The sequence below is a fragment of the Bactrocera neohumeralis genome, chromosome 2, assembly GCF_024586455.1.
Source record: "Bactrocera neohumeralis isolate Rockhampton chromosome 2, APGP_CSIRO_Bneo_wtdbg2-racon-allhic-juicebox.fasta_v2, whole genome shotgun sequence".
Classification (NCBI taxonomy): domain Eukaryota; kingdom Metazoa; phylum Arthropoda; class Insecta; order Diptera; family Tephritidae; genus Bactrocera; species Bactrocera neohumeralis.
The window spans coordinates 65,757,720-65,783,657 of NC_065919.1; the positions used below are offsets into that span (position 1 = coordinate 65,757,720).

The 25,938-nt window shown below is 36.0% G+C and overlaps 1 protein-coding gene across 3 annotated transcripts in view; it reads left to right on the top strand.

Moving 5' to 3' along the window:
- The window catches only part of LOC126751958 (Y+L amino acid transporter 2), a 46,709-nt gene that overhangs the window by 12,454 nt on the left and 8,317 nt on the right, over positions 1–25,938 (top strand). Inside the window, exons 1-3 of one of the 3 annotated variants that reach the window (XM_050462448.1) lie at positions 95–483; positions 18,849–19,322; positions 24,600–24,846. In XM_050462448.1, coding sequence (XP_050318405.1) covers positions 19,035–19,322; positions 24,600–24,846 — 535 coding nt within the window. In that variant the 5' untranslated portion in view covers positions 95–483; positions 18,849–19,034. Of the gene's footprint in view, positions 1–94; positions 484–18,848; positions 19,323–24,599; positions 24,847–25,938 lie in introns of those variants that run through there. The other 2 variants (XM_050462440.1, XM_050462458.1) reach the window with 2 other exon arrangements.

The window sequence follows — 25,938 nt, forward strand, 5'->3', positions numbered from 1 at the left end:
TGTTGTTGTTAGCTTTAATAGCTTCTTCTGGTGATGCCGCCGCTGCCGTCGCTTTCATGTTGTGCGTTCTCGTTCGGCTTGAACAGCAGCAGCAGCTCATCGCAACAACAGTCGCACTCATTCATTGAACACGTTCAGTTGTTGAACGCTCAGTTACTCGGTTGATACTCACCGAATCGACTTTCGCGCGTGCAGTGCCTATACTTACATGTGTGTGTGTGTGTTAAAGTTCATGCGACAAATGCATAAAAAAGTTCTTGTGCGATAGTTTATATTTTAGTGGTGCTTAGGGAAAAAAAGTAAAAACGAAGCGATTTGAAAAAAAAATTGTTGAATGGTCAAAAATTGTGGATTTTTGGCGGTGATTTATTGTGGTACAGTTCAATAGTGCAACAAAAGCATATCCGCATCGCCACATCCACCGATTTAGTGGCGGGAAAGTGCTTAAAAGCAGCTGCAGTGAAAAACAATAACAAAACAAAGGTATTGTGAAGCTTCTGTGTTGAATTTGGGATTTTTTTGGAAATTGAGAATCGAAAAACCTCTTTTTCGCTGACACAAATGCTGTCGAGTTGGAAGAGTGTGGCAAAGAAATAAATAAACATCGTAAGACACCAGTTATGTCGCAGTTCTCTAATTTTTATACACAATTTTATGTTTTTTTCAAAATCAAGTGTTTTACTCGAGGCCCTGCATCAACCAATAATTGAAAAGCAGTAGTTTTTAAATTTTAACAGAAAATTTTAGTGAACGAGAGGTAGAGAAGTTAAATATGGGATAGTTAGATATCTTCAGCTGAAACCAAAACTATTGGTTCTTAGAAGATCAAACAAGTAATGGAAAATACCGAAATAAAATTTATAAAAAAAATTAACTCCTGAATAGTGACTTCGAATTGTGACTGGTTTTCTAAACACAAAAAACATTAAAATTCTTTTTGAGCCACAGGAGATCTAAGTAAAGTGAGCTTTTTTGAACAGACCGGCATATACAGACGTCTCTAACTCATGCGTGAATATGTATAAGCAAATATTTGAATGCACATTTCTTACTAGAGCCATTTGTTCTTGGAACGACTGAAACGTTCACACGATTCAGTTCAAAAGATCAACTTGATCTCACTCGAGGATCGCTCAAAAATATTTTTTCTGAAAATTCACTATTCGCAACGATTATATGATTTTATTCAATGGAGACTGAGATACTACTGTGGGCAGAAAATAGTAAGACTTTTCAATTTAAATTTCACGCGAAACTCATTCCTTTAAATATTTGTTTTTGGGTTAGTATCGAGATGTCAACAAGAAATACTATTTTTGCGTAATGTTATGTGCCGTGTGCACAAAACAATTCGTCAAAAGTGAGCGGCTAATGTTAGTTTCGGCTATGTCTCCTGGTTCGCCGAAGATATGGCTGCCGAGATGTCCAAGGCTGGACAATAGAGGAAACAGTGCTTAGATGATTCCATCCCACCTTCTTCCACACAACGTTAAAATTTTGCGTGCGATTGGTTTTTTAGCCTTACCGCATGAAACCGCCTATTAGACAATGTCCAGTAAGAACTCCTACGATTGCGGCAAAATGAACTTTGCTAAGGCGAGCATTTTTCCTACAGTTCTACTCTCGGCCAGAAGAATTTCCCAATAACACACAAGTTGGTCGTGGATCAACGTCAAAAAATCGCACGCGAGCTTCATAACTTCAGTGTACATAAGTGAGAACGCAGACCCAACTCCTTTCCAGTCCGCCATGAGCGGGGTACGGGGCACTCGTCTTGTAAGTTCATTGGCTTTTCAGTTTCCTGCGATTCCGCAGTTACAAGGGAGCCAAACGAGTCTGATGATGAAGTAGCTGGACGCAAGTAGGAGGCTCGCAGGATTTTAAAGCGACAAAGACTGGTGTGCTTTCGCAAACTGTAGCAAAATTATCAACACAGTTATAAGAAGAATAAAGCGGCATAAATGAGAGACAAATAATGAAGAAAAGCCGTTCAAATAAAGATATAATAACTGTCAAAGTAGGTTAAAAACATAGCGACATGCTGGAAATCTAGCGCAGATAAAAAGCGTATGCAAGAGATCAACCTAACTCACAGTAAAACGAACTGTGTAGAGATAAGAGTAACGGTATAGCTGCATTTTACTTTGACGAAGTTATGTACAAATTTTTTTCCTAAGAACGACATAAATCGAGTTTAATTTTATATCTTTAGTATGACAAATTGTGTGTGGTAATTGCTAACAACATCAAAATGTACCGTTATTTTTTGCGAAAAAAGCTAACAAGTTTGAGAAATACCGTTATTTTAACTATAAAATGCTAAAAGCTTAGTGAAATACAAATTCATATAAAAAATATGTTTTTTTTACAAATTGGTTTTTTATTTTTAATTAAATATTTCAAATTCATTTTGATAAAATTATGTTAGTATAAGTATATATATATTAAGCTCTCAGACAGATAACAAAATTCCCTGGTACAGCTAGAAGTTAGTTGTACTTCGCTTTGATATCAAAAAGCCATGTGTTTACACATACCCTTACAAACACACACATATTTATTTGTTTTTGTTTAAATGCAAATGAAAGCGATTTAGAAAAGCCAAGTAGTATAAATATTTCGAAAATTAGCATATATGCTCAGGTGGTCAGTCAAATTGTTTATCTAAAGCAAATACTAAATAATTCCAGTTAATTTGATTTGTGGTTTTCTGTTTGTGAAGCAAAAACAAAAGCCGGTTTGTTGTGCTTTAGTATTTGTACTAAAGTAAAATTCAGTATGCTAATTAAAAATAATATGTTATTTAAGAAATTCAAGTTCTAGTGCAGCTTGGCAACTATATTGACAAAGAAATTAATAAAATTGAAGGCAAAAACTAGTTTACTGTTGAACAAGCCCCCCGTGTGAGTAGGTGAAATATTTTTTGAAAGAAAAAATTAAGAACGAGTCTAATAAAAAAAGTTTTATGAGATTTACGAAATTCTTTAAACTTGATTATATGGTGCTTTCAACATAGTAGATGATCACTAACTCATGCTGAATATCAGTAAATGCTTTCATGTGGTCCCCGTGAAACGATATAGAAGTGCGGAGATAAAGTTTTTAGAGAAAATGATAAAATTGCTCAACATAATCGGAGAATCAATGCAGTATGCGAAGGTTTATCATCGTGGTACAAAAGCCAAGAGTTGTCGGTCCATAATTCCGACGGCTTTTGACGCATAGCTTTGCGCAAACGACGCATAACACTCAAATAGTATTCCTTGTTGACAGTTAGGCCGGTCGGAAGGAATTCGAAGTTCACCCCACCTCGATAATCGAAGAAAACTCTCAACATAACCTTGATTTTTGACCTGCTTTTGGCGTGGTTTTTTCGGCTTTAGCTCACCGTTATACGGTCTGTTACTGGGTTGTGAGCATACATATAAGACGCTGTTTTACGAAAAAATTTTGTGTTTTCACTTTTCTTAAGCGCAAATGACCTTTCAAAAGGTTTTCACGGATACTTCTGATTTTCAAACGATGCTAGTAAGATCTCTGACTGTTAGTAGTCGACTCTCAATTCATTTATTTGATTGACATGTTGATCATCGGTTGATATTGATGGCCGTTCTGGGTTGGTTCGTCGTCAACGCATTCTCGACCTTCTTTACATAAATTTTACCGATCAGTAACCCTTGCTCACGACCAACCATTATCATCGAAGACCTTTTCCAACATTCTGAACATTTCAAAACCAGAAATTTGTTTCCGCACACAAAATTAAATGGCATTTCTTTGTTGAATAATTTCACTCATCGTAAAAATCGCCGAATGCCCTTTATGTACTCCAGAAAATCAAGAGTATACCTACTATTTTTTGCCCACAGTAGTATATATGTATCTACGCCAGTAAAGAAGAAGAATATATGTTTATTGGGAAATAATTTTTTTAAATATTTTATACAAGTATTTCATTATAAAATGACTTGTAAATTTTTTCCCATTCTTACGTTATCACTTTTGTTGTAAATGCGTCATTGGACCAACGAATTTCCCTTAATCGATGCCTATATGCCTACTGTATAATTATTATTACTTAATGATTTTTTTTTTTCAGATAAGCAAATAAATTTATACAGGGTGCATAATGACTTTATGTCGGTATAGTAAAATATTTTTTTTGAAATATTTTGATTTAATTCGGTTCTTTACAATTTATTTGAACTACTTTTGTGGACAACATTAAGCAAATGATCCCTTTTATTAGCCTCAGTACATTTTCGTTATATTTGCCATTACCTTTTCAAGCATATCGGATAATATAAGCGATGGTTTCGACACGAGTGCCTTGAGCTCAATAATGCTACGATAATTACTTGGCATATGGTACATTACTTTTTAAATAAATAGCCCAACAAAAAGTAGTCTGAGAGAATCAAAACTAAACTCATCAATACCGTTTAATTTAGAAAATGCACCGCTTTCTCTTCCTTAGTCATACTTTTGTAATTTACTTGAATTCAGATTAAAAGTTCCGCATTAAGATTGATTGAAATATGAGTACTATAATGATTTCACACAAAAATAGTAGTAGCAGCACTTAATGACTCTACTATTTATTGAAAAATGAATAACTGTTATTTAAGTATGTCGTATAAACAAATAATGGTTGTATCACACTAAGTATTTAAGCAAATATAGCAAATGGTGACCAAATCCCTTTGAATACACGACCGACCTACTATGCCACACAATTCAACCGAAAATCGATATATCCTTGCATTGTAATTTGTCTGAACGTTAAAAGCTTAACATATGTATATTCTCACTTGCCGAATATAGCTATTGACATACATTATATTTATATTGAGAAAGTGAGAATACTCGTGCACATGCCACACACGAATATTATTTAAATTAGTACCAGAGCTCATATGCATACCACTATACGAGTACTAATGACTGACATATAGGTGGCACTAATGGAGGCTAAACGCTAATGAAAGTATGTATAAAAGAATGAAAATGATGATACGAAGTTTCATTGTTACATAACCGATAATATCAAATGGATTTTGCTCTCTCTATAGGGTATACCTAATTATCAAATTTTAGTTTATGCAACAAAAATCCAATCGCGAGTTGAAAATTCTTTACCACCAACTTTTAGCTTATTTAGCAAAACTTAGAAATCTTTTTTTGTGGTAAGATCAATTCTATTATGGCATTAATGTCATTGGGATCTTAACGGGGTACAGTAAGACATTATAAAAATAATGTTGTAGAACCAAAGCATTTTATGAGTATTCTATGTTATAACACTGTCATATAGGTTAAAAGGTCACAGTAAACCTTTTCATGGTATGCTTCCTCAAAGGACACAGCAGCTCATCTTCTTTGAAAAAAGTTCCAAAACAAACCCATATCTCTGCTAAATTGTCAAAGCTTAACAGTCAGTTTCTAATCGACATCATTTAAGTTCTGATTTATTACCATAAAATAGCAGCTCAGTTCAGGACTTTGCGCTACAATCGCTAACCATAATCACGAAACATTAACTCATAGCTATACTTCCTCCCGTTTACGCTCAGTGCCCCTGGAACTTTCTTCCAAAACTCGACCAATAAAAGGTGCTATCATTTTAGGCTCAATTTGCGATGTATACGCCATTTTGGTGTACTATAGTCGGACTTCTATAAACTTGCTATCTCGTTTCACCTTTGCGCTAAATCAATGCACAAAAAGGGAACTCTACAATCTGGTATATGCCTCCTTAATATAGCATATAAGGTCTTATCGAGCGTATTGTGTGAAAGATCAAGGACCACCGTCAACAAACTGATTGGACCTTATAAGTGTGGTTTTAGACCTGGAAAATCTACTATCGACCAGATTTTCATCAAGCGCCTCATTTTAGCAAAGTCCCGAGAAAGGAATATCGACACACACCAACTCGTTGCCGATTTTAAGGCCGCCTTAGACAGCACGAAAGGAACTGACTTTATGCCGCTGGTTAAGTCATGTTGTCCGGATATAAGAGAACACTCCAGTTTTGAAGGTTTTCGATTCAGTACTCGCTGGTGGAAGCAGAGGAAGAGGAAAACCTTCATTTGTTGGAGAGATCAGGTGGAGAAGGGCCTGGCTGCACTTAGTATCTCGAATTGGTAGTGAAGAATAAGAAGTAGAAAAATAATTTCAAGATTATTTGGCAGAGCGAATATTATCATTATTCCCTTTGATAAATTTTGCTATGTACATACTTTTTCTTCAAGAAGTATGGTTTTTGGGTATATTGGACTATATAGTATGTCGATGTAAACAATAAAAAAACTTTAACTTTGGTGCAAGCGAAGTAATGGAAACCCAAAGACATCTAGTAATTTTAAATATTTGGGCTATTATAACCCAAATAGGTAAAATTTTTAGTTTAAATCGTTACCATTACTATTTAAATTGAACTGCGCCCAAGTTCTCGCTGAATAAGGCATCAACGTTATAGTTTGAGTTCAGTATGGTGAAAAGTTTTGGCTCCTCAACAATATACTCTAAACAATGAGTGATCCCGTTAGTGGTACTTTTTTCAATAGCCTTTTTTTGACAGATCGCGCGTGAGGCGTGTCAAGCTGTCATGTGATTTTTGTTCAGTATTGTTTGGCATTTCAGCATGGAAAGACTTTAGTGGGGGTATATAAAGTCTAAAGCCTATGCGGACAATCCCGCTTGGATTCAGGCCTTGGACGAAAACATCACGCGTGTCACTCGACAGTTAACAGTCGAAATGGTCGAACAAGTCATCGAAAATTGGACTCAACGGATGGACCATCTGTGACATAGCGCAAGCCAACATTTGAAAAAGATAATTTTCAAAAACAAAAAAAATGCCAAAAAATATTCTTTCAATGATAATAAATATTCTCCATTAAATTTAAGGTTTCTGTGTTTTTTATTTATAAAAGAAGGGAACCTCAAAACTTTTTCAGCCAATTCTACAACGGGTTTACCTTACGAAACAAAATGGAATTCAAACATTAATTTTAAAATGTAAAGAGGAATTTTTCTTAACAAAGCAAACAAAATGGAATTGAAACATTAATTTTAAAATGTAAAGAGGAATTTTTCTTAATAAAGCATCTCGTTAAAAGTCTAAATTTTCAACACTTTTAAGTATACATATGTATTAACGCAAAGTGACCTATTGCGAAATAATTGCGAATTCCATTTAAACAGTTATTCCATTAGAAACACCATTCTGGCATTTATCTAATTATATTGCATTTTTGTTTTTGCTTCGATTGCATTTATGCCATTCACTCAGCCAGCCAATCAGCTAATTTTCCAATCGAACTTTGCATAATTACAAAAAAACAAAAAACATTAAGTTAAGTAGTGGCAAAGAGGAAGGTGAGCAAAATAGCCAAGTTGTGAGGCAGATAAATATGAATGTGAATTAAGACTGATTATTTAACAGTTAATTACAACAATTACTAATGCTATTCGAAGTGGGTACTAAGGCTAAAAATGTACTTCAATAATTTTTGTTTTTGTATTTTTGGTTTAGCGCTGTATTTGAAACCAGGTTAAGGTTAGTTCATAGGAATTAGCGCTTAACTTAGAGTCGAGCATGAGTGCGCATAAGCGAGGAGAAAATGAAAAGTGACTAAGAATAATTAGTTCTCCTTATTATTATCTGCAATTTTTTTTTGTTTTTGTCAGAAAAATATGTTACTTTCATAAATATTAAATTTCTTTTGTTGCTATTGATAGCATCAAGCTGTTGACATTTTCTCTCAGAAAGAGGGGTAGGAGGAATGCAAAATAAACTATAATAGGTCATATATTGTTTTTCAATATTTTCATATGTTTACTTTGAATAACTGTGAATATAATTTTAGTTTACATTTTCACACATTTTAAAACAAATCTTTCTTCAAAATGTACTTTTAAGCCAAGACAATCATGTCAATGCTCAATCCAAACTTCTTTACATTTATTATAAGCCTCGACTTGAGTGGTCTTCAGTGCCATCAGTTATTCGAAACGAGGTTAAAGCCTTGCTTGCTACTTGGCTGTCCACGTAGATTTTGACTCTGGAATTGTCTGCTGATGCATTAGAAACTAGCTTCGTAGCTCTTCTAATAGCAAAGACCTCTGCTTGAAATACACTGCAGTGGTCCGGCAGATTAAAAGGTTTAGAGATTAAAGATTATTTCTAACTCTGTATAATATATCCCCGACCCAATCCGTCCTTCATTTTCGATCCATTCGAATAAATGTTTAATGGGTTGTACGAGGCTAACATTCTTTCCCAATTGAAAAGTGGGATCACGTAGTCAGTGCTTGCCAAACCGCCATTACTCACCGAGTTACGCCCAAAGGCTCTATGTGTAAGTTCTCTTGCAACCAATAGTCGCCCCGCCGATTCTACCAAACGGTTTTAGAAGTAGTGCAAGAGATGCCGTTGGTAGACTTTCATTAGCCTGTCCACCACACTACTACTACTGCATCGTATAGCAGAATTGAGCTTACAATCGCTGTGTAGCACCAGTGCATGAGAGAGGGGGAAAGACCCCACGTTATCCCGAGCATCTGCCTAAAAGCATATGGGGTACTGCTAGCCTCTCTTACTCTTTCTTCCACCTTATGTTTGCACAGCAGTTTAATGTCCAAAACCACCCCCAAGATAATTGATGCGGTTCTTTAGATAGTTGTGTCCCATTTATCGAAAGGAGCCTCTTTGAAGGGATTATGTACTTCTGATTTTTTTCCGGATTCAACATCAGACCTGCCTGCATTGTCCATTTGTGGACTTTATTGAGCGATAATACTGCATTGTGTAGGCATTTTTTCGTTATTAAGACGGCGATGCCACTATCTTGGGGGCTTTGTCGTCTAATTCCTTAAACAGTTTATTTACCACCAATCTCCATAGTGGTAGGTGATCTACTTGGATCACCTGTTATTAGTGCAGTAGCTATATCATAACTAATATTTGAGAGGAATCTACGTGCTTTGCTTGAGCACCAATCTCTAGTCAAAAATTTAGGAAATAAGGAGAATACCATATTAAATTGGTATAATAGCTAGCGATTGTAGGCTTATGCCAGATTATTGCGGTCTATGTGATTTATATCATTTGCTTGTTCGACTGGCAATTATTGCTATTATTTTTTTTTAGAAAATAATATTCTGTTTCGTATTGTTTGATCAATCATGTTGCGAAGATAAGACCCTCAACATTCAAATGTAATCAACCTCGTGATCTGTCGGTAAAAAAATAGTCTGCAAACTCATTCAATAGACTTGGTACATAAAAGTTAAGTCCAAATCTATCGGTAATTTCTGCTTGAAGTGTGGTAGAAATATATTCATATGCATATGTACATATTAGGGTGTTACTTAAAACCTTAAATTATCAAATTTTTTTATTCACATCCATTAATCGCTAACAACATAAGTATATACTACATAAAATTTGGTAGCAATGCTTTTGATCTTAAATCTTGCGATTCGTAGGGGTAAAATTTTTTAAATATGTACATTTTTTAACCTCAACAGCATGTAGAAAAGATTTCTACGTATTTCTCGGGCTTTTTCTATATGTAATGTAGAAAGTTGGGAAGGTTTCATTTTCAAAGTCAAAATTAGAGGAGAAGGTTTTCCGCCTTTGGAGCTCTATAACGATGGCAGGCCTAAAGTACCTAACCACCCGCTCTGCCACCATTTTGCTTTAAATTTTTGAAAACACTTTGTTATCATTTATTGTTATAGATCATAAGAAAATTTTAAGAATTGTATCTCAAACACTTGTGTAAAGTTTCATGAAGATCGGTTGAGTAGCTCTCGAGAAATCTTGCCAGCCGTCTTCGAAAACACAGTTTCGAGAAAAACGCGTTTAAAGACGGCGAACTGTATCTCCGAAACTATTACTTTGATCAACTTGAAAATTTACGACAATATTTAAAGGTGTTGTAGAATTTAATAAGACAATAAAAGAAATTCGATTTATTGAAACCCGTAAACCCATATACCCCTTAATTTCTTTCAACATTTAAGATCTACCCTCATGTACTTAAATACCTATGTAAGTACCTTGTACGTAGTTATTTAATTTTCTGCATAATCACCCAAATCTACGATTTTTTATGAACTTTTATATTTCCTTTGCTCAATTTTACACACATACATACATACATGCAATACCAGCTTCAGAAATCAACGGCCTTTCACTTTGCTTTGCGGTACATACCCAAAGTCTGTTTGACAGCAAGTACTTGATTTCTTTTTTTTATGAACTAGAAAATAAAGGAAAAGGCGAAAAAATCTGCAGACAAAAGGTCAATGCGGTCAAAATAAGAAAGTATAGTATGTATGTATGAATATATGTACATATCTACCAAGTTATTTTTGAAAAATAATCGCTTAATTGCTTTGTAATGTCGGCAGCAACGCGCCTGAATTTCTAAATCTACAAAACATTACCGTGAAATTAGGTTGTTAAACAACGCCAAGTTAAAAATAGAGAATGTTAATATTAATTAATTTACTAAAACTGAATAGACTGATTGTAGCAGAACTGAGATTTGCAGCTATAGGATGTGCGTGTTATATTGAAGTGTTCAAGACCCATTTCCATGCTCAAATTATGAGATGTCTTATCAAGATCGTGTATTCCGTCTTGTTGAGAACAAACTGTTTACAGTAACTAGAAGTTATTGCGTTAGAATAAAAAATTCCATTATAATCTATCCAAGCAGAGAAGATCTTTATAGCAGTGATCTTGCTTGACTTCATTGGAACCACAGAACTTGGCTTAGCATGCAACATACTTAGATGAACAGATATTATTAAAAAAAGAATTTATTTTCTCCTTACTGAGTACAGAAAGTTGGGTTAGTCTAGGCCAGAAGGACCCAGGTTTCTTACATCCGAAACAGTTAAAATTATTTAGATCAGAAGAACTCAAGACTATTTCAGAGCATTTAATGTCTTTAAAAAGCGCAAATTACAAAGTAACTTAAGTTGTATAATTAGATAAATGGTTAATGTAACGGGTGATCCAAGTAGAGATACTTTTTTCAATAGCCTTTTTTTGACAGATCACGCATGAGTCGTGTCAAGCTATCATGTTATTTTTATTCAGTATTCTTTGGCATTTTATCAAATCCGAAAGACTTACGCCTGAACAAAGTTTACAAATCGTCTATTTACGAAAACTCAAGTTCTATAAGGAATGTGTTTCGTGCACTTTGCTCAACTTATCATCCACATAATCGGCCTACTGAGCTTACTATTCGCAACACCATTATCCATCTTGAGACCCAGCATTCTTTGTTGGATAATATTCGACTGAATAGAACACGTTCAGCACTCAGTGAAGAAAATATAACAGCCGTAGCTGAGAGTACGAAGACCGTGTAGAGTCGATTCGGCGCGGTTCGCTGCAACTCGGACTGACATATGGAAAGGTTTGGCGCATTTTACATCGAGATCTTAAATTGATCGATCTTCCCAAGCGACATCGCTTCGCTCTATGGGCTTTTGAAAAGTTCCAACAAGATCCAACGTTTTCGACGTTTTTATTCTAGACGTTGGGCGGAGCATTTCATGCAAAGTTTTGATATTATGCTTCAAATGGAGAAACCTGTTAGTTGCAAGGCGTTCCCTAACAAGGCATAGATTAACAGAGAAGCTTATTTATGGCAAATATACGGTCCGAGGTGCAATCTTTTTCGAGCGGAAAATTAGAAGAAACTTTCTAAAAAAATTGTCTGATATTTGTTTGTTGTTAGATCGAACCAAATTACGTCGCAACATGTTACTCTAAGTCTAATCTAGCATATATGTACATTTATAACTAGTCAAGGACTAAATATAACTAAGTAAGTATGTATAACTAAGTAAGTAAGTATAACTAAGTACAATCGACTCAGTGGTTTCTTCTCCAATGGCTATATCGTTATTGCAGGGTCACCCAGTTTAGTGTATGTCAGATTATTCACGCTCAGAATGTCCGATTAAGATAGAAGCTCTTCCCAAGTACCCCATTCTAAAACCCAAAGCAGCAGGCTTGTTGAGGTGGAGGAATTCAGAGCTTATTTTAGTTCTGCCGCATAGCTTACAGTCTAATTGGAATTCTAAGTAGAGCCCAACCTCTCTGCCTCCATAGCACCAACTAATCTCGCAATGAGTACTCTTTATTTTCAGGGTCAACAAAATACTTTAATCCACATTTTTCGTTCTCGAACTGGAATATATATGTATGTATGTTAGTATATTAAAATAGTGTCACTAGAACGTATCAAGTTCGGTCACTTTGTAAATCTGCATAATAATAATTTGCAAATCTCGCCCATTTTTATCGGTATTTGTTGTTGTTTTTCGTTTGCTGGGCGTGTGGAGTACATTTAAATTCAATAAACAACCCATTAACAAGCAATTAATTAATGCATAATAAATAAACAAATGGTGTGAGGCACAAGCAGTCCCATGTTGATGTGTATATCTCATATAAATACTTATTTATTAATATATAATATATAGTACATTTATATGACACATAGCGGAGTGGTGTCAGCTACTTTTTGTTGCTTTTGGCAAGTGATAAACTTTTTTGTTTCGCTTTGACAGCTGACGCGTTGTGCCCATCCTGTTTGTCTGCTGCGTGATATTTTTGATTGTCTTATCAGTGCGCTTCAACTCGTTGAAAAATTTGTTTATTGTTGTTATATTTGTTTCGCTTTTTGTGATTGAAAATTTTTAAATGAGGAAGTGTTGTTTTAAAGCGATTTCGTTCGTGGCAGCCGGTTGTTATAGCTTACATACACATCTACCTATGTAAGTGCATAGAGCATTTGAGAGCCATGATCATACAAGTTCTACTGTAGTGAAATCTACTGATTAAATTTATTGTTGTGTCTAAAATTTGTTTAAATTTGCTTCTATAATTGGCACAACTACATACATAAATTAGGGCCTAAAAGTACCCGGAAATTGTAAATAAAAAGCAAAATGTTATTCAACAATATTTATTTTGTCGCCTACAAAATAATCTCCACCAGATGTGATACACTTACGCCAACTTTTGGCCTTCAGCTCCTTCAGCGAATTTAGATCGCGCTCTTATTCGGCATAGTAATTAGGGACAGTCCTATACACACAAAATTCATTTTTATACTCTCGTAACAAAGTTGCTAAGGAGAGTATTATAGTTTTGTTCACATAACGGTTGTTTGTAAGTCCTAAAACTAAAAGAGTCAGATATAGGGTTATATATATCAAAGTGATCAGGGTGACGAGTAGAGTTGAAATCCGGATGTCTGTCTGTCTGTCTGTCCGTCCGTCCGTGCAAGCTGTAACTTGAGTAAAAATTGAGATATTATGATAAAACTTGGTACACGTATTTCTTGGCTCCATAAGAAAGTTAAGTTCGGAGATGGGCAAAATCGGCCCACTGCCACGCCCACAAAATGGTGGAAACCGAAAACCTATAAAGTGTCATAACTAAGCCATAAATAAAGATATTAAAGTGAAATTTGGCACAAAGGATCGCATTAGGGAGGGGCATATTTGGACGTATTTTTTTTGGAAAAGTGGGCGTGGCCCCGCCCCCTACTAAGTTTTTTGTACATACCTCGGAAACTACTATAGCTATGTCAACCAAACTTTATAGAGTCGTTTCCTTCAGGCGTTTCCATATACAGTTAAAATGGAAGAAATCAGATAATAACCACGCCCACCTCCCATACAAAGATTATGTTGAAAATCACTAAAAGTGCGTTACCTTGTTTGTCGGTCAAAATTTTACGGAAGAAATGGCAGAAGGAAGCTGCACCCAGGCTTTTTTTAAAAATTGAAAATGGGCGTGGCGTCGCCCACTTATGGACCAAAAATCATATCTCAGGAACTACTAGACCGATTTCAATGAAATTCGGTACATAATATTTTTTTTTTAACACCCTGATGACATTTACGAAATATGGGTGAAATCGGTTCACAACCACGCCTTCTTCCAGTATAAAGCTATTTTGAATTCCATCTGATGCCTTCTCTGTACGTATATAATATATACATTAGGAAATGAAAATACAATTCAATACACAAAGTACACAAATTGATCTAATCGATCGATATCTCAAAAATTGAGGATCTAGTTCTTGAATATATAGACAAACAGACAGACATAGCTGAATTGACACGGCTTATAACGCTGGCAAATTCAATATACCCTATTCGGGATATAAATAGAATGAACTACGCACAAAAAATAGTAACGGGGTTTTCAATTAGAGCCCTACAAAAGTTAAAGTACATTCGATGCCATTGAAACTCGATTTCTTTTGCATGGCCACCACAAGCATGCTTGCAGAAGTCCAGACGCTGAACCCAATTTTCGACGACTTTCAAGCATAAATCGCCCGATACTTCTGCAATTTTACGTTCGATATTCGTACGAAGTTCATCAATTGTACGTAGCACACAGGAAATAGTCTAACGGCGTCAAATCGCACGACCGATGTGGCCAATTTGACCAAAAATATTCGGTTGTCATTGAGCGGTAGCGATTCTCATTTACAGTAACGTGCCGGCAATGTAGCCCATAAACCGCACCAAACCCTAAATTTTTTCAGGATGCAATGGTGACTCATGGAGTACGCGTGGATTGCTGCCTAACCAATAGCGCATATTTTACTTATTGACGAAGCCATTCAGCCAGAAATGAGTCTCATCGCTGAAGATGATTTTTCAATGAAAATCCGGATCATTTTCAAGTTGTTGCTGAGCCCTATACACGAATATTCGACGAAACTGGTGGTCAAGCAGCTTCAGCTCGCTCTAGCGTCAATTTGATCTTAAGGATGTAGACCAAGATATTTTTGCAAAATTCGCCACAACGACGTCACAAAGTTGCACATCGCCTGAGAAAGACGTTTGAGAGACTGATTTGGATCTTCCACAATAGATGCGCTAGCGCCAGCAATATTCTCGACATTTTCAAAACTTCGACTCGTTGTTGGATCGTATATCTTTTCATGATGAATTTGCAAACTTTGCTGAAGAGAAATGTCAGCAGAGCGGGAAAAAATATGACGTCGTTTGCTGCCCCTATAGGTCTACTATTGTAGCGTCCCTATTGAAAAACCCGTTATATATGAAATTGGGCTCTTCTTGAAATCTCGACTTTGTATTGCATGGTCTTTTTGCTACGTTTCTTAAATCTTAGATCTGAAAGGTCTAGATAAGAAAAGTGCCGAATCCAACTTGGTTTTATTCTATCAAGATCTATGGAGATCCCATTCATCCATAAGAACAAAATATGAAGAAGAATTCATATAATTAAACAAACAAATGCATATTACCGTAAATTTTGTGTGGAGGTAGAAACTTTATAATTAATTTGCTAACACATTTATCAGAAAATTTTAATAACTGTTACTTTCAACACATTTTTTCTTTGCCATGAAATCGATTGATGGCCGTTTGATATAAATTCGATAAACACTTTATGTAAGCAGCTGTTAAGGCACCATTTAGGAATTGATTTGCATCTCATTAACTGTTATATGCATACATAATTGCTGGAAGTGGGTATGAACGTGCTAGCAACACAGGTGTTTGTGTAACAGGTGGGCGACGGCTGTGACGAAAAAAGGTGAACAAACTAGCCGACAGTCACCAATTTACAGCTCATTTTATTATTATGACTTAGAATTGAACAAATTGGATAAACAAAATTTGCATGCATACACACATAACGACATTTGTTTATATTTTATTTAACTAGTTGAGAGAAATTTATTAAGTGGATGCAGCCGGTGGGGCGAAATTGTTCTTGATTTATGCGATAAATTAAGTTAACTGAATTGTATATATCATAAATTATTTGACTGCTAATATGTCGTATATCTGATAAGACCTGCTCTACAAATATTCCTTAATAAATTGTTATATTTATTAGCAAGAAAAGTACTGATACCACTTTTTCATCAAAGCTCTTTAAGAAGGCTATGTCAAGAGGGAAAATTTGCCTTTGAAAACGACTTTAATATGATTAGAACATATATTCTTTGCCTTCAAATACATTTTAAATATTTCTTGGACTGTTTTCATTTACCAAAACTTCTTCGCATTTGATTTCATTCGCTTGTAGTAGCGAATCGAACAAGTAACTGGTATAAGTCTTGTCCTAATCTGACATGAGCCTACAAAAAGGAGATAAATCGCGCGCTCATATATCAATTTAATATCGTATTCTCCTTATTGATGAGTTTTCATTTTATAGCGCACAGAGGAATGATCTAGTGAGTTCCAAAAACTGTGCCGAACACACTCAATTATTACTTATTTACATGAATTATTTAATCAAGTTTTAATGCAAAAAATGCAATTGATATATCCCTTATCACCCACAACGTAGCATCAGTGCAACGATGTCTACAAACCATACATGCAAGTATATATACATATGTATACCATATATACGAGTATATATATGTATACCATAAATATAATTCAACGTTTATATATGTAAATGTATGTAATACATAAATTATTAAAACATCACACACACACACATGCATCGCTGTTTGATAGCATAATTTGTCAATGTCAATGTCGCTCATACGCAAGCGCTCACGAGCATATTTATGAGAGTGTTTGCGTGTGTGACAACTCATTTACACAAATGTGCTGATAATCGCATGCTATACTATATATACATGTGTGTCTCTGTGTTGGCAGTAATATAATTGTCATAGCGACGCAAATTGACCACTGCGACACACACTCATATATACCTACATACATATTTATACAACAACAATTCGTTAGCTGACAATTTGCGTTGCGTCAAATTTTCGCGCCAAACGCGCAAACATTTTTGCGGACTGATGGTAATTTACGCGTATCTTACATAACATACATACATATGTGTATGTGTTTTCAGCGATGTGTGGAGTTTTCATTTCAGTAATATTTGTATTTTCTGTATAGATACATATATATATATATATATATATTAGGGTGTTTTTTGAACTATTAATTTTTTTCAATCCCGTCACAAAATTTCCTTGGAAATACCCTAAAAAAATTCCCTGAAAATTTTAGCCCTTAATATTAACATTAAGAACTGGACCAAGGCATATAAAAATTTTCCATAGAAAATACACTACTATCATGAGTTTTTATCTTTAAATTCGTACAGATCAGAGGTGTTTTATGGCATCGCTTTGACTTTAGATGCATATTTCTCAGAATTGTTCACTCTACAAAAGTGCCCATTGCAACAAAGTCGTAACTCACACCGGCGAGGTAGTACGGGGCTCTAAACCTGATTTTTCCACGAAATTCACGTTTTCATTTATATATCTCCTATACGACAAGAGCTATTGAAAAAATGTTCATCACAAACTTATAGGAAATTTTATTTGCTACAAAAAAGATCCGAGGTCAAAATCGCTATCATTAATACTTCTCGAGATATTCGGCTTTTTAAGTAAGGCTGAATGGGATTTTCGTAGATATTTTATTACGTACCATCTATGAAAATTCTATAAAGCCTTACTTATAAAGCCGAATATCTCGAGAAGTATTAATGATAGCGATTTTAACCTCAGTAGTTTTTCGAAGAGGGAATCTTTCATAGATACCGTCAGTCCTGGACGGCATGCACGATTCATACTGCGCACTCAGGGTACACCTCTTTCGGAACCACGCCCAATGTGGATTATCATCCCATGTAGAACTTACGTAACAGTACACATACGCACTAAACCCTAGCTCCGACTGCATTTCACTGATACTACGGCACCGCCGTTAAGCATTTCCTCGCAGCACCAAGCTCAGCCAAGATGAACGCTTCATGGGCACCTTTCTGCACTACCCTTCTTTAGTTCTTCTGTTTTCGCTACTTCATTGCCTTTCGTTTCTTCTCAGTTCCTAAAGAGCAATTGCGGACCAATTCTTCATTTTATTCCACACGAGTTTGTATTGTATCAAGCGGTGCACAATATTCTCTGGAGTCACACGTTCATTGAGAACAGTCTCTATGTCGCTTCTCTCTGCTTCGAATTCTACCACTGTTACTGCAATATCATCAGCATATCCGATAATTTGGATCCATTTTTCTAATGGGATATAGCACGTGCCACAGCAGTGGGCCCAGAATTAAGCCTTGCTTTCGATCCTTGCTTGCGATATTGGTCACATTTTTGATTTCATCGATGCCCCAGATGTTACACATATTATTAGCTCCAAAATTTTTCCAAACGTATCCAGTATGCAGAGAGAACGGTACGAACTTGGTTCTTCCGCCAGTTTTTGCGAAAGAACCAATCGTTGCTTCTTTCGTATTTCCAGAAAGACGCTTTCTTGCAAACAGCGGGTAAAAAGCTCTGAAAAGGGACTCACTTAGTGTGTAATAGGAATTTTTAAGGCCTTATTGGGGATTCCACCTAGACCCGGTGTTTGGGTATTACCAAACCTTTTGGCTGTATTTATAACTTCCTCGTCGGTCTCCAACGTCTATTACCGCAAACATATTGGTTAGTACAAATACATATATACATATATGTATGTACATATGTTTGTATTTGTGCATGAATACGTCGTTAATGAAAAGGTGGGAAAATTAAGATCTTCAAAAGCTCAATGCCAAATTGAATATAAATTGGTATATGTGTGTATGTACTCCAAGTTCACACATTATAAATTTTGCTTATACTCAAAGATACATACACACGTGTATATATATAGTCTACCTCAAAAATTAACAACTTGCAAGTGTCTAAACACGAGTGTATTTTTAACTAAAATCAACAAATTTTTCAATTTTATTTACTCAAACGCAAATATCATTCTTCTATTTACAGATTTCCACGCCAACACACACCTGCACATATTTTATACACATAAACACACACCATAAATAATACAAAGTATAAATAATACCAAGCAACAAGCTAAACAGCTGCCTCTGCAAAAATTCTAATTGTTTAGCATAAAGCAATTAACGACTTGATTGTCGAAATAAGCACACACATAAAGCACACACAAACATGGAGACTGAATCGCTTAATCGGAAAAATTCCTCACGGAAAAGTTCGGTAATCAATGGCAATGGCGATGCGCCAGCCAAGGTGACGACGGAAGGCGAGGGCGGCGACGGCGGCGGCGGTGGTGAGGTGACTTTAAAGGCGAAAATGAGTTTGATCAACGGCTGCACGGTGATCGTCGGCTCGATCATTGGCTCCGGCATCTTCGTGTCGCCCACTGGCGTGCTGCGCTACACCGGAAGCGTGAATTTGTCGCTGATCGTGTGGGTTATTTCCGGCCTCTTTTCGATGGTGAGTAAGCCCATGCAACATATATTTGCATAACATCAATTATGGGTATATTTTATTGGCATAACAAACGCATAACGAGTAGTCTCAATCGAAATATGAGGAAACTGAATTTATACGGAACTAATTATTACATTCTTGAGTGATGTGTGGTGCATATTCCACGAAATATATCTGGTCAACTATAAATGTTTATGTATTTATTATGTATGTGTGTATGTTCACTGATTTTCTACTAGTTGATTCAGCAAAGTATTTAAAATAACAAGAATTAAGTATTAGCTGAATGTTAGCGATCAATAAATTTTACTTCGAATTAGTCTAATTTCCCACGAAATTTATTACACCCAGAAGAAAATGTCGGGGACCTATAAAATGTATTAGAAATGGTGATCCATTTCAAGGTTTTAAAGAATGTGTATGATCATTCGAGAGAACATTTTTGGAATTTATTTCTTGATGATTACCTCTATCAAATGTTGACCGCGGCTGTTGACTAGTCTCAGATGGTCCATCCATTGAGTCCAATTTTCGATGACTCGTTCGAGCATTTCGACTGGTAACTGGCGAATGACACGCGGGATATTTTGCCCCAAGGCATCAATCGAAGCGGGATTGTCCGCATAGACTTTACATATTCCCACAGAAAAAATTGTAACGGTAATCATGGTGCGATAACGGTCGCCAGTAACGGTTACATTTTCACCGGCATCATTTTTGAAGAAATATGGACCGATAACTCAACCGGCCCACCAATTCCCCCAAACATTTTTTTTCCTCAATGAAAAGGCAGTTCTAGAATCTCTTCAGGTTATTCCTCGTTCCAAATGCAACAATTTTACTTGTTTACATACCCATTGACCTATAAATTAGCCTCCTCGCTGAACAAAATTTGACTCGAAAACGTCAGATGTTCATGGAACCTTTCTGGAGAACCCATGAAGCGAAGCGATGTCGCTTGAAAATGTCGAGCAGCTTCAGTTCTTTCACAAGCTGTATTTTGTACACTTTCAATCTTGACGTAAACTGTGCCAAGTCGTTCAATACGTCAGTCCGAGTTGCTGCGAACGGCGCCGAATCGACTCTCTACAGTCTTGAGCGAAGTTAAGCGAAGTGCGCGAAACACATTCTCTATAGAACGTGACCTTCAACGATTTGTAAACGTTGTTCACGCGTAAGTCTTTCCATTATGAATTGCTAAACAATACTGAACTAAATTAATATGACAGCTTGACACGACTCTCGCGCCATCTGTGAAATAAAGGTTATTGTTATAATTGTATCATTCTAACGGCGGTCAGGTTTTCTTTCAAGCTTTTCAAAAAAGTCCATGAGCAGGACAGCGTTCATCAACAAACACTTTTGAAGGTGCTTAACATTCCTTTGAGGAAATGTTTGTACTTTTGCATGAGTGGGTGGTGGTTTGACTGCAAGTACGCCATTCACTGAGATGGAGTCAGTGAAGGTGTTTATGGTCCGAAGTCTGATCAATGTATTATTTTATGTCGTCGACGGTGTTAAAGAAGGTCCTCTTGATACTTCTAGGAGGCGGTTCCGCTACAAACAGGTGACTGCAGGGATGATTTCTTAGAAAGCACCCCAGGAAAAATTGCTTGGAGAGGTGTTCATTATGCTTCTTAACTAACCGGAGTGCAGTGTTCTGATATCTCTGTAGCTTCCTCGTCTCCGTTTCACTGCATCCTGGCAACCATATTGGTGCGGTGTAGTTAAGGATCGGCCGGCCGATTGCCTTATATGTTACTAACACCGTTTCTTTGTCTTTTCCCCATGCCAGCGAGCGACTTGAGAATTTTGTTGCGACTCTTTACTTGGGTAATAATCGTGGTCGTATGAGTAACGAAGGAGCACAAGCTGCAATATGAAGGTCAAGTCTGTATTCTTTCGTCCAGTTAGTGAACATGGTCGCTGTGGATTTAGTGGAGGAAAGTGTTGAAATGTCGTGAACATACTTTTGAGCATATGCTATCGATTCCATTGCCCGACCATTGCCATCGAAAATAATAATGCTAGTGTTTTTTTTTTGTGGGACGTTCAGTAGTTCTACTTCTTCAATCAAAAGATTTAATATATTGGTTAATATATTGATAATATGTATTCATATAATTACTCTTATTTTGCTGGCAGTTGTTTTTGCCATAACAGCCGCTTCTTCGTTATCGGAATTGATCCGAATTTTATCCGGCCAAGGGCTTTACTTTCTTTGATCTCCCAAAAAGATCATTCATCTTTTTAAATCAATTCAACGAGAGAAAATGCCATCTGCGCTTATCTTACCCACAAAAGAAGATTTGAGAAACATAAATCGGATAGTGATACAAAATCTAATATATGGTTATTATAATGATAATATGTACATATAATCCTGGCAGATGTTTTTCGCTTTTTATTAGATTCCTCAAATCAATAACATAATATCTTACCAGCATAAATCGGATAGTGATATCTAGATTATCTATCGTCGTTTATGATTAGATTCCTCATCAGTTTGAGATGAAAGTTATTGGTTATTGTGTTATTTAGTCTGAATGGTATTTTAGAGTCGACTGAGGATTTTATAAGAACATAATTTTAGACACCCTTCTTTTTAGCACTTTTACTATATCTATTGAAACCATTAAATAACGCACAGACATATTTATTAGAGAAATAGATTCCAATGCGAAATTTAAAAACAACTGTCACACGCAAAAGCAGTGAAAAAGAAGACATACAAATTGAAATGAAAATGGTGTGAGTATTCGGAAATGCATTCTCTCAGTGTTTTAATGAAATTCTTAGCATTCTTCGCAGGGGTACGCATGTCATAGCCAGCTCCTGACAATATAGACGCAGTATGCCCACTAACACTGAGACATTTGTGCACGACTACACAAATTGGAGTAAATAACCAGCCACTGACATACATATACTTATATAATTCAATTTAGATGCATATACCAATAAAAATGGATAAGAAAGTAGCTAGTACATATTTACTTTTATATATACTTGGGTATACAAATATAATCTATATATATATATTTTATGTTGATATACTATATCTACCTAAACAAGAGTTTTTTTTTGCACATGAGCGCTGTAGGTCACGAATAATGAGTGTATTGGACTTCCACGTATTGAAAGTAGAGCGGAAAATTCTGTCATAAAAATAGAAGCGCTAGAGTTATGACTTTGACAGACAATTGCTTAGAGACTAAATGCATGTGTGTCCTTGAAGGTACTTAGTGCCTGACCGAGGCAATTTTATTGAACAAATTCAGAATTTGTAGTATTTAATTGATTGATAATGCCGCCAATTGTATATATTACTCGGAAAATCGTAGGTTGTAAACTTAATTAAACTATATAGGTTACTTCAAAAGCTTTCAGATATTTAGGACTATATAAAATAGTCTCAACCACCAAAGATAATTTTCAGCCTGGAATATGCTTAAAAGTAAGGGAAGAAATTCTACACTACAAGGAGCCTAACACCATCCACGGCGTCCACATTCACAAACTGGAGGGAAGGGTACTGACTGGATCTTAATATTAGGAAAAAGACAAAGTTACATTGTTGGCAACTTGCAAGAAAATCGGTCGGCCTGTCATTAATTACGCAGCACCGGTATGATGTAGTGAGACGCAGAAGAAAAAGCTTCAAACAAATCAGAATACAGACTCCGTACAATAATAGGATGCCTTTTGGTGTCTCCCATCGAACAACTTCACAGTATGGCCCGCATTCTACCGATTAAGAAACTCAATGCACTCCTCTACAAGAAGTTTCTACCAGGATGCTTTCAATTCTATGTCCTGCATGCCACGAGTCACCGCATGACTCGAAACAGCTCTTTTCATACCATACGAAACCAACTCATTTAAGATCCCTCTTCCTATGATCGACTCAAAACAGTACATTTTCTGCGCCTTCCACTTGATTACCTTGGGGACTATTAAGTTATGTCTTGCTACCCAAACAAGGTCTGTATAACCGTTACCACAACAATATCAAATGCTAACTGACCGATATTTCGGTCAAACTTAGACCGCTGAACATAAGGCTATTGATCAGTCCACTAAATATCTGTAGATTTGTATGTATTAGCGTGGGGGGTTATAACTAGTTAGATTTATATAGCGGAAGACTATGAATTCGATGTTGAACCTCAAGAGTCTGGCTAGTCAACTAGTGAGGACAAAGTTTAATTTGGTTTCACGATGTCATTAACCTCTGAAGATCTAGCAAACTTAAACGATGAAATTTAACTTCGAATATCTACGTATTTTCTCTTTTTCATTATTTGAGTTCCAAGATTTAGCACTTCTCGGCGCAGAAACTTTGCTAATATTTTTTATATAACTACTCAGACCTTTGTTCCACGAAAAACTTTTGATCACCAGTGTTTCATGGTTCAGAATTCTGCTTAGGTTGCAGGAGAATCTTAAATACTATATATTTAAAAGTTTGGTATGTATTCGATAACCCTCGGAATTAAATTTTAATTTAGTCTGGTTACTTCCGAATGGAGTTCGTAAAAAAAGTTTTTTGTGAGAAAAATCAGGTGCGTTCTGCAAAAGTCGACTTTTGATGTGAACAATTCAATTTAGTAGGAGAATTTTCAAAGACAATGTGAAGTTTGATACCGTCCCTTAGTATTTTGTTTAGTACTTACAAATTTTATATAAATAATCGCAACACAAACCTAAACTTCTGAATACTTTCCATCAATATGTCAGTTATACTTAAGTATTTTGGATTACCTTTCCAAAAGATCGGGCCGAGTTCTGCTTAATTCCAGTAGTACCGCCTCTCTAACGAATCTGGTCCATATGCTCGAAATCTAATAGTAATGATTCCGGAAATGAAATCAAAAAACTTCACACAAATTACTTTGCCTTCCTCTTTGCTGCCGAAAGTTCCACACGTCAACCACAGTTCTTAGGTTTTAGGTTATAATCTAACTATTCTATAAGTTTCTTTGATGTTTTAGGGTTGGTTTCAGTCACATGTTTATGCCTTTCAATTCAGTGTGTTTAGTATAATAGAATTTTCTTAAAAGACTCTTTATCCATTGATGTTTAAACTTTCATCGCTCCGACGTCCTGTAACCAGATTTTGTGAAAATTCAAGTGTAATCTATTCTTAGAACGTTCAAAGTAACGAAGGTGCATTTCAGTTTAGAAGCTGAACTCCAAAATAGAAACATTGTTCCAAAATTTATTCACAACTCTACATCAGATATTTATAACTAATCACCACTCTGGATATTCCACTAGGTCGGTGCCTACTGCTATGCCGAGTTGGGCACAATGATCACCAAGTCTGGTGCGGATTATGCCTACATCATGGAGACATTCGGTCCCTTCATGGCCTTCATACGTCTGTGGATCGAGTGTATGATTGTGCGCCCCTGCTCACAGGCGATTGTGGCGCTCACCTTCAGCGTCTACGTGATGAAGCCGTTCTTTCCGGATTGCCAGCCACCAGATGATTCGGCGCGCATGTTGGCCGTGTGTTGCATATGTAAGTACACACATTCTACACATACATATTACATATTTATATAATAATAGATTAGAATTTGATAAGTATACTAAATGCATTTCATAAATCAAAGCGACAAAATCAGCGAATTCAATGCACTTTCAAATGCCAGCAATAGGCAACGTTCTTGACCTAAAGATTAGGCGCTTGTAAACGACGTTAGAACAACTCAACCGCCAATGCTAATGTTTACTTACAAAAATATTAATAACAATAACAAATATGCACTCGTGTATATTTCACATAAGAGGAAATGCAATTTTCAGCTGCTAATTGATGTGCACGCAGCCGCCGGTTAGTGATCGCATATAAACAAGTATGCTTACTTAGTTACTACTTAGTCGCTCTTCTCACTATTTCTCTACGTGCGCACAGTAGGCACTTGATTCGTGCAACTTATTGAGCACGCAATTTGATTACCCTTTTTTGACGTTAGGGCGTATCAGTCCCGAAATTTATTGCTAATCCCGAAATTTCGGGATTTTATTTAAGGGTATGCAGATGTTGACATACTTGAAAAAGCAACTTCACTGTTTGAAGGACTATCAGTCCCGAAATATAATACTGATCCCGAAATTTCGGTTTATGTAGACATTGACATCAGTGTTTAAAGGACTATCAGTTCCGAAAAATATTACTGATTCCGAAATTTCCGGGTTTTATTTAAGTGTTGAAAAAAGAATTAAGTTTGGGTAGAGCTTCAGTGTTTAAAAAATATCAGTCCCGAAAAATATTGTTGATCCCGAAATGTAGAGATTTTACTTAAGTGTTTGTAGAGATTTTGCATCAATATTTTAAGGACTATTTTATTTAGGTATTGAAATATTTGAAAAATATATTTCAACATTTAAAGGCATTTAGCACAACCAGGGACTATCAACCCCGAATATTTTTGCTGATCCCGAAATTTCGGGATTTTCTTTAAGTTTGCGTGGATGGTGACGTTTTTAAAAAGTGCTTAAAGGCACTTATTTCAGTCCCGAAAAGTATTGCTGATCCCGAAATTTCCGTATTTTATTTAAGTGTATGTAGATGTTGGCATATGTATACGAAAATGTAACTTCAGTGTTT